The 9911-nt window shown below is 32.0% G+C and overlaps 1 protein-coding gene and 1 long non-coding RNA gene across 2 annotated transcripts; one reads left to right on the top strand and one right to left on the bottom strand.

The window, feature by feature from the left end:
- Nucleotides 1–2031: 2031 nt before the first annotated feature.
- Nucleotides 2032–2889, bottom strand: LOC144997985 (uncharacterized). Its single transcript, XR_013660047.1, has 2 exons — nucleotides 2287–2889; nucleotides 2032–2195 (listed from the first exon to the last, which is right to left on the bottom strand). It is a non-coding gene; the product is annotated as an uncharacterized LOC144997985 (long non-coding RNA).
- A 2553-nt stretch (nucleotides 2890–5442) lies between these two features.
- Nucleotides 5443–7874, top strand: LOC144997562 (palmitoyl-acyl carrier protein thioesterase, chloroplastic-like). The gene is made up of 6 exons (XM_078957455.1): nucleotides 5443–5834; nucleotides 5939–6069; nucleotides 6869–6982; nucleotides 7061–7232; nucleotides 7316–7384; nucleotides 7471–7874. Exons 1-6 carry the CDS (start codon nucleotides 5463–5465, stop codon nucleotides 7720–7722), a joined length of 1110 nt encoding a protein of 369 aa, XP_078813581.1. The 5' UTR covers nucleotides 5443–5462; the 3' UTR covers nucleotides 7723–7874.
- The last annotated feature ends 2037 nt before the right edge of the window (nucleotides 7875–9911 follow it).

The following is a 9911-nucleotide window of genomic DNA, read 5'->3' as shown; positions in this document are numbered from 1 at the left end:
TTAATACTATATATTATTTTAACCATTTAACATAATGATTTATTAATTTTATTATTTTTATCTAAAGTTAGACATTTGATATTGTAAAAATATAGACGCTTTATATATATATATATATATATATATATATATATATATATATATATATATATATATATATATATATATATATATATATATATATATATATATATATATATGTTCAGGTTCATTTGAGACCATTCTAATTTTGTGAGACCGTGAAACCAAATCTAAAAATAATTTTAAAATGCAAAATAAATGGAAAAATCCAAAAATTATTTTTTTAAATATTATTTTCGGAACTTAAATTAACTAAAAAAAATAAAAAAAAATTCTCGTTTTTTTTTAAAATACGTGAAATATTCTAAATAGAATATTACATTGACATATTCTAAAAAATAATTTTAAAATGCAAAATAAATGGAAAAATCTAAAAATTCTTTTTTTTTTTAAATATTATTTTCGGAACTTGAATTAACTAAAAAAAATAATAAAAAATAATAAAAAAAAATTAAAAAAAATCCTATTTTTTTGAAAAATACGTGAAATATTCTAAATAGAATATTACACTGTACATATTCTAAAAATAATTTTAAAATGCAAAATAAATGGAAAAAAAAATTTTAATATTATTTTCGGAACTTGAATTAACTAAAAAAAATTTTAAAAAAAATAAAAAAAATCAGAAAATGCGTCTCACGGTCTCACAAAATTAGACCGTCTCACATTAACCTAACCCTATATATATATATATATATATATATATATATATATATATATATATATATATATATATATATATGATCAATAATTTTGTTTATGAAAAGAAACAATGATAATGAATGTGACGTAATGTATTTTCATTGCTTGAGTTGTGATATAAAGCTTGCATTTCAATTTATTTAATTACACATTATGATAATCTGAGACTTTCATTATATGTGCCAATTTTTTTCTTATTAATATAAATAGATTTTTCAATTTAATTTGCAAAATAGTCCATCGAAATTAAAGTAAGATAATAATAAAATATAAAAAATATGATAATAATAAATTTAATTTACACAAAGTCCCACAAAGTTACTGCAAAAAACTTTCAAAATATGCACCATTTTAGAAGTATACATTTATACACAATATCTTTTCCAAAATCTACTAACATCATTATGCATTAAAAATATAAATATATCCAATTTACCATTTACGAATAAAACTATATAAAAAAAACCTTTAACAATTTTGCTTTTTGCCATGATCTTCACCAAACTATACAAAGTCACAAACTGAAAGTGTTGATGGTTATGCATACTTCGCTTGATTTAAAATTCGAAAAATAATAATAATGCAAAATTCAAAAAATAATGATATAATTTTTACTTCAAAACCAAATGCACAAGCGTGATATATAAAAAGTACAAAAGACCATTATAATAGAATGATTATTTAAATCAATAAAGAGAAACAGAGTGATTTTTATAAAACTCACTAAATATGACATTTAAATTTTAATTCAAGTTTTTTGATTAAGATCAAATTAGATCATTATAATTATAATGTTAAACCACATAAATATAAACTTTCTAATTTTTCTTCGCAATCTTTAAAATCGTAATTGTTTATTCAAAATATATAAAAACTTCATCAATATGGCATCTGGTTTATTATTATATGTATTATATAATAAATACAATGATAATTAATTCATAAACTATAAAAAAAAAATTAATATTGAATGCTAATTTTCATTAACAATTCCAATATCAATGAATCTTTCATATTAAAAGAAATTAAATATATTACTTTGTCTAAAAGAATGAAAAAAAAAATACAATCATACACCATATGAAACTTGTTTGTGCGTGTTTGAATTCAAATTTATATGTTATCTAATATTTAAAGAGAGCCAATTTTCATACTTGTTTCAAACTGTTTATTGTTTCATAATTCCTTTCACCAAATCATGTATAAACAATTATATTTTGAAACAAAGCAAAAATTTATACAAGTTGATAAAATAACTCAAAAAAATCAACATAAAAAACGATTTCATACATATTTACAACCACTAATCAAACTAATTAAACATTTACATATATTGCATATCGTAAAAATAAATCCAAAATATCTAAATACTTCAGATAACATGGCTTAATAATCGTGGATGTGTTCTTTCCCTGCAAAACAAAAGACATACATAAATATGGATTTTAAGAAAAAAAAATAGCAAATCACATATGTGTAAAATAAACCCAAGATCTACATAACTGAGATAACATAGAAAAAAATTATAATAACGGTAAATGAGTTCTTCCCTTCGAAAGTAAAAGCCATACATATCTGTGTTTCAGAAAACATAAGAACCATGAGCAAATCACTTATCTGGAAAATAAGCCTAATATCTAAATACCTCAGGTAACATAGCAAAAATTTATAATACTTGTAGATGAGTTCTTCCCTTCCAGAGTAAAAGCCACACAAATAAAGGTAAATATGGGTATTCAGAAAATATGAAAAACTAGCAATATAAGAAAATAAAAGTGGGTTAAGAGATGCCATCATAATGGCGACAAAAGATGGTCGGATGGAAAACCAACGCTGCCCGAGGTGGTAATGTTGCTTAGGGTGAAGGTCGCCGGTGAAGGAAAGCCGACCGATTCAATACAAACACAGTAAATCGAGAGTGAAAGGCCGCATTAGTGTTGGCGATTTTAGATCTAGGTTTTGATGGTGGCGGAGTGTTAGATGCACCGACAATGGTATTGTTGTGGAGATGATTAAGTTAACAATGAGAATCTAGGGGATAGTTTTCAATAGAGGGTTTTAAATGGAAAAAAGGTTTTGAAAACCAATGTGAAAATTAATATTGCTTTAAACCTGATTTTTGATTGGTTATTTTTAGTTCACAGCATCATGATTTTATACCATTAGTTGTATATTCAATCTAAAATTAATGGTTAAGATTTCATCTCTTTGTTTTTAAGATTTTGGTCTTAAAAACTTTTGGGATTTTATTATATATACATTATAAAGTAGTATAGATATATATAAAATAAATTTTAATACGCCTATTCATAAATAGGATATATTAGTTTAGGGACCAATTGGTAAATTTAAGAAACTAAAATTATAAGTCATGAGATTTCGGGGTGTATTGGTTGTACAAAAGTTTCTGAGGGATTAAGGTTGGCAGAAGTCGAAACATTTCTATGGTGCTGTTTGTTTTTTGGAAAAAACCTCTTCAAACTTCTTACTGCTGCGTGGCGCAGCACACGCGCAGCACTTTTCATCTCGCATCTGTTTGTTTTTTAGAAGTCTTCTGAATCAAAACCTCTGCGCAGGCTCTGTTTGGCGCAGCACTTGTAGTGTCTCTTCTAACTTCTTCCAACCTCTTCTTCTTCTTTTTTTATTGCTGAAATTTTGATTATATGTTATTAAAATTTTATTTCAGATTTTTTTTTTCCGTTTTTTTTTTCGTTTATTCTTATTGAATTTATTTTTCATTTTTTTATATTCAATAATGATAATTTCTTGATGAAATATCATTATTTTTTACTAAAATATCTTTATTTTTTGTTGAAATATCATTCTTTTTTACTGAAATATCATTAATTTTTACCGAAATGTTATACATTATTAAATTTTACGTATTAAAAAGCTATTTTCGGTTTATAAAATTAGTTTATTTTAATTTTTTAATATCTGCAGCAGTATGCAGACGTTAAAAAAACAAACACGCTTCTTATTATAGTCTGCAGCCGTTTGGTCCACCTCTTCTACTGCAGAGGGTTGCAGAGGTGGTCCGCAGACTTCATGAATTTTTGCTTCAGAAAATCAAACAGCACCTATGTCTCCTTCACTGATATATCGACGCAGCTTTATGTGTGAATTGCAGGTCCCGATTTTCCTTCCTTGACCTTACTTGATTTATTAGAAAGCAACGATCATTAACCTCTTCACACATTTTGTCGGGCTGACATTGGATTAATCGTGTTGGATCTTTGTACGGTGTTTGGGTCCATCACTCTCAACAACCTATTTAATGTCTTGACCGAACACGGCAAATTTGCGAGGTCTGAAAAAGAAAAAAAAAACTGATGCCTCTAATGCTAAAAATTCATGTGTCCGCCCTCGTAATATATGGACTGAGCCAAGTATATATAGGCTTATCTTTACAACCATGCTTAAATTAAGGGTGTGCAATAAACCGCATAAACCGCCCACACCGCACCGCATAATGCGGTTTTGAACGTCTGCGGTTTGGTTTGCGGTTTGTAATTTTCGTAAACCGCACTATGGGGTGCAGTTTGCGGTTTATAGTTACAAAATCGCAGTTCAAACCGCACTGCACCGCATTATATATAGAAATTAACTGAAATATATATATATATATATATATATATATATATATATATATATATATCATGATTTTAGCTTTAATTATACTTAGCAATGTTAGTTTATAAATGTTTTTAACTATAGAAATTAACTGAAATTTACTAACAATCAAGAAAGGAGTAAGTACTTAACAGTACATATGCTTGATTGTGTTTATATTACCTAGTATCCATCGTGAGTTTTTAAAAAACTTCTATTTAATATAATTCAAACGTTATCAATGATATACTATATTTTTAAGCTAAGTTAAAAACTTCTATTTAATATAATTCAAATTTTATCAATGATATACTATATTGTTAAGCAAATTTGTGATTTTTAAGGTTGTAAAAAAAATCTTGCAAAATTCTTAAAGTATAAGACAAAACAAAAGATAATTATAGAGAATATTCTACAAGTCTTAAATTAAATTAATTATTTACATTCTTGAAACCGCATAAACCGCACAAAAACCGCAAAACCGCCCGCATAAAATTGCACCGCATAATGCAGTTCAGAACCTTCGCGGTGCGGTTTGTGGTTTCGAAAATCTCAAACCGCATATGTGGTAGCGTTTGCGGTTTTGATTCTAAACCGCACTAAACCTCACCGCGAACACCCCTAACTTAAATAGAGAGTAATACATACACTAGTATCTTTATCTTAAAGGCGGTTTGCGTAGCACAAAAGCTTGATCAAGTTTCGTTTAATATTATTTTCTTGTCTGAAGTGTGGGGAAAATTTAAATATTTTGTAATATTAAATTCCAAACAAATCATAAATCAATATGGAAAAAATTCCAATAACCATTACAACATGTCATGTTTAGATTCACGATGACAATAATAGACCAATTGGCTGTGTTTAATTAGCTCCAGTTAGTTGACATAACTGTGCCTAATTTTTAAGGTAGCCTCCCTAACTGGAAAAAGATGAAAACTTCGATTGTGGTCTATGGTGCTAAAGCATTGAATAAAAAGAAATTAACAAACACTGTTGATATAAATATTATTCAACCTAAACATTGTATATTTGCATGCAATTCTACCATAAGAATTTCATGAGTAATGGTTGTTATGGCTGCCAGTGCATCATCTGCTATGAACTCTTCCCAACGGATTGGGGTAGACGTGCATGCGATGATTAAGAAAAACTACGTTTCTTCTTGGGGTTTGCAAATTAAGGCTCCTACCAAAGTATATGTTACCAAAGTTGGTGCTATAAATTGGAGCATGATGTTTCCTACAGTTAAAACTATTCCCATGAAACCAATGATGATGCTCGGCAAGGAGAAAAAGTATCCAAAGTTGGTTCCGGATCTTGGTTTAGGGAGTGTGGTTAATGATGACCGCATATTTGGGCAAAATTTTTGTATTAGATCATATGAAGTTGGGCCAGATGGAACAGCTTCAGTAGAAACACTAATGAATCTTTTCCAGGTATATATGTAATTAAATGGATTCTTGTAGCCATATATGCCTTTTCGTTTGTCTATGTGTTGGTATATACATCTCTTATTTACAATCTCAAATTGGATTCACAGGAAACAAACGCTAATCATTTGAAGACATTTGGATTCCTCGCTGATGATTTTGGTTCTGTGGATATGTCCGAGAAGAATCTAACCTGGGTGACGATAAAGATGCAAATGATATTGGACCGTTATCCAACTTGGTACTATGCTCATTTTCTTCAATATATAATTCTTTGGTTAACTAAAACTCTATCATATAATTGTTGTCGGTTGGAGGAGAATAAGGTTAATCGATATGAATCCGAGATCAGCTTGAAGGATCGTGTGATCACTCTCCGAATTTTATATTTCGAACCTATGCATTGGTTATATGGAATTCAGATTATGCAGAAAACCATTCAAGGAATAGTATCCTATCAAGGCACTCTTATAAGACAATGAACTAAGGTTTTTTAAAATTCAAATTCTTCTGATTACCAAAGGTAAACACCTATTAGTATTAAATGCGGATTTCATCCTAAAAATAAGAGTTGGTGGTTTCAAGGTAATTATCAAGATATATAATCCAAAAAATAATATTTTCCACGATACCTTTTTAACAAAATAAGGGTTTGGGTCCACCTTGCCGGGGAGCAACCCTCTTATGTGCCCTTTTTAACTACTTACCATTTTGTCCAACCGAAATCAAAGTCGTTTTACACATAAGTGCACTCCACACCACCTTACTTCTCAAAAATCAATAATTTATCTCCATAAGTAATATATACTAATATAAATTTTGTTATATTAATATGTTCTGGTGACACTAAGTTAAGACAAAGAATCTATCTTTGTCTTTGAAGCTAATGCTAGTGGAAGTTGAGTAGATCATTAATATCGCTATCACTTAATAATGGCTAGTGGAAGTTGAGTAGATCATTAATATCACTATCACTTAATAATGGTTGTGTACAAGAAAGTGTCAGGTTGAGCTTATTAGCATGCTCAAATCTTTTACAGGGGTGATATTATTCAAATTAATACTTGGAAAAGTGCATACCGAAACAACGGTGTTTCTTCCAATTTTACATTTTATGATTGCAAAACTGAAGAGATATTGGGAAGAGCTTCAAGGTATAAATCTTTCCTAACTTGCGGAATTAGAAATTGGTTGTGGTAGGTCTTGTTTTTGTTGATGGTGATTTCTTGTAGCATTTCGGTGATGATGAACAAAAAGACAAGAAAGTTATCTAAATTTCCAAATGAAATTCGGGCTAAACAAGAGAAATACTACGTGGATACACCGGCTATTGTGGAACAAGACATTACAACGTGGTCAAAAGGAAACAAGATTATTAAGGACCACATTTGCAAAGGTTTAATGGTGAGTTTGTTCTTTAGTGAAAAGTTGCCTATAGTTTATTTACAGCTTACATGACTTGGATTCTTTGTATACGTTAATATCAGCCACGATGGAGCGACTTGGATATTAACCAACATGTGAACCATGCGAAATACATCAGGTGGATCCTTGAGGTAAATGTATTATCTTGCAATTAAATGATGAATGTGGTATATATGCCCATCCAACAATATATTAAAATATTGTGTTGTTATTATAGAGTGTTCCAAGGACAATTTCAGAGAATTACGAGATTGAGAGAATGACTCTAGAATACTATCGAGAATGTACTGCGGATACTGTTCTGCAATCTGTCACTTCAATATTGGGCAATCACAAAGGAAAAATAGTTATGGATGACATTCATTGCCAGCATTTGCTTGAATTCGAGATTGGTGGGGAGATCATGAAAGGAATGACTGGATGGCGACCAAAATGCAAGAATGGCAATGCTCAAGTATTGATTAAATAGTTCCCTAACGAAAGTGACTAAAACCAAATACGGTGATAGCCGAGTAGCATTACAAAATCTCCTCCACCTACCTAAATGTGCATAGTTTCATGATCTTACCCAAATGATTGTAACTTTGAAACTCACATAATGGATGTGCTTATCTTCTTTAATTCTTTCCATTGTAAAGCATATTGGCTTTTTGAGATAAAAATCCCTTTTTAGATCTTGCAATCACAAGTAGCAGCGGACGTACCAATATCTACCAGTAGTCGCACCCAAAAAAATCGATCAAATATAATAGGGTAAATGTAACATCCATAAATTTTACGCAAAATTTAAAATTTTTCAATCATAAATGAAATCAAACAGCGTTTGTTTACAAAAATGTTTTCAATTCAATATCCATCAGAGTGTCCCAAAATCATAACATAAGGATGATTAGCGGTACGGTCATGCGTTCGCCTTGCCATGATCTCCTAAAGTACCAGAAACAATAAACTGAAAATTGTAAGCCCGAGGGCTTAGTGAGCTACCCCCAAAATACCAATACCACAAAGACAATACCATATCAGTAATAATCAATCAATCAACATGCATACTGGGCCATCGGACCGCCCTACAGGGCCTACAGTCTATCTTGATCTATCCTGAGCCTTCGGCATGACTAGTCCGCCACGTGGGCCTACAGTCTCACCAGATCGCTCATAGGGTATGTTGGCCTTCAGCAAATAACCATGTACGCATAACTATCATATACTGGCATATACAAACATCAAACATATCTATCTCACTGAACATCGATCATAGAATTCTCCTGTAACTAGAGTACCGACCTAGCAGGTCATTAACATACCAATCCCTACGGATCATAAAAGCATAACATATTGTCTACCTTGATTACGATCTAACAGATCATAACCACATGTAACATACCATAACAATAATAATTAAAGGGTCGGCCTTGGTGCCGTAGACCCTATCGATATAGTGAAGATAACTCACCTCACAGATGTCGACTCGGAAGGTAAACTCCAACTCATGGATCACTTGACACCGGCTCCACCACCTATTATCATAGTACAATATACTCGTAAGTCCTTAACCTTATAAGGTACTCCATAACCCACTATTCAACCCCTGATCAAAGTCAAAGTCCTCAGTCAAGGTCAACAGTCCATGTTGACTCCAACTCGCCGAGTACCCTTGGCTACTCGCCGAGTTCCTTGAAGTACAATCCAACTCGCCGAGTCATCGGGGTGACTCGTCAAGTTCCTTCGATTCTCGTTCAAGCTTTAAGGCCACCCATCGAGTTCCTTCCTTGCAACTCGACGGATACACACACATACATATTCTAAGGAAAACTCCTCCGACTCGCTGAGTTGTTCTTCAACTCGTCGAGTCTTATGGTAATCTTCATCGGAGTCGCCAAGTTGTTCATCCAACTCGTCGAGTTCACGGCCATCTTCATGTGACTCGCCGAGTCAACCTTGCGACTCGTCGAGTCCATTCAATCCACTTTCCATACAGACTTGTTTTGAGCCATCCAGCGGCTCCAAATCACAGATCCAAGCTTCTAGGGCATGCTTATCACGTAAAGTTGCAAACTTTACGTGCATGCATGGCTATAAAGGCTCTAAATGCCTATTTCAAGTTCTTAATTGAACTTCATGCTCAAGAGGGACCTTAATCATGACCAAAACTAAAACTTTATGCTTCTAGAATCCAAGGAGGGTCCAGATATGAAGTTATAACCTCAGATCTAGCCCATAGCTCATCATTCCAACTTATTATGTCACCAAAAACCCTAAAACTCATCCAATAGAAGTGGTTCACAAGGAAAAGGCGATGTGGTTACCTTCAAAAGATGATAACTAAGATAAGAGTTGATTCCCACACTCTACTTGCTCCAATCTCCTTCTCCTCCAAGCCTTCTCCCTCCAAAGATACTCTTTTCAAGCTTCAAACACACAATGGGCACACACACACGCGTATTAGGGTTTTAAGGGGCTCTCAAAGACTGCAAAGAGGCCAAAGGAGGCTGAGGCTCCTTTAAATAGAGGTGCAAACCCCGGGATTTAGGGTTTCATCTGCCAGCTCCTACTCGCCGAGTCCCAATATGGACTCGTCGAGTAAGTCACTTAACATGCAATCCCACCCTGCTGCTACTGGACGAGTAGGTCAACCAACTCGTCGAGTAGAGCTTAACC

This window comes from Lactuca saligna, chromosome 5, assembly GCF_052625555.1.
Source record: "Lactuca saligna cultivar CGN05327 chromosome 5, ASM5262555v1, whole genome shotgun sequence".
In the NCBI taxonomy this organism is placed as follows: domain Eukaryota; kingdom Viridiplantae; phylum Streptophyta; class Magnoliopsida; order Asterales; family Asteraceae; genus Lactuca; species Lactuca saligna.
Note: the sequence above shows the minus strand (reverse complement) of the source record. Positions and strands in the feature narration are given on the sequence as shown.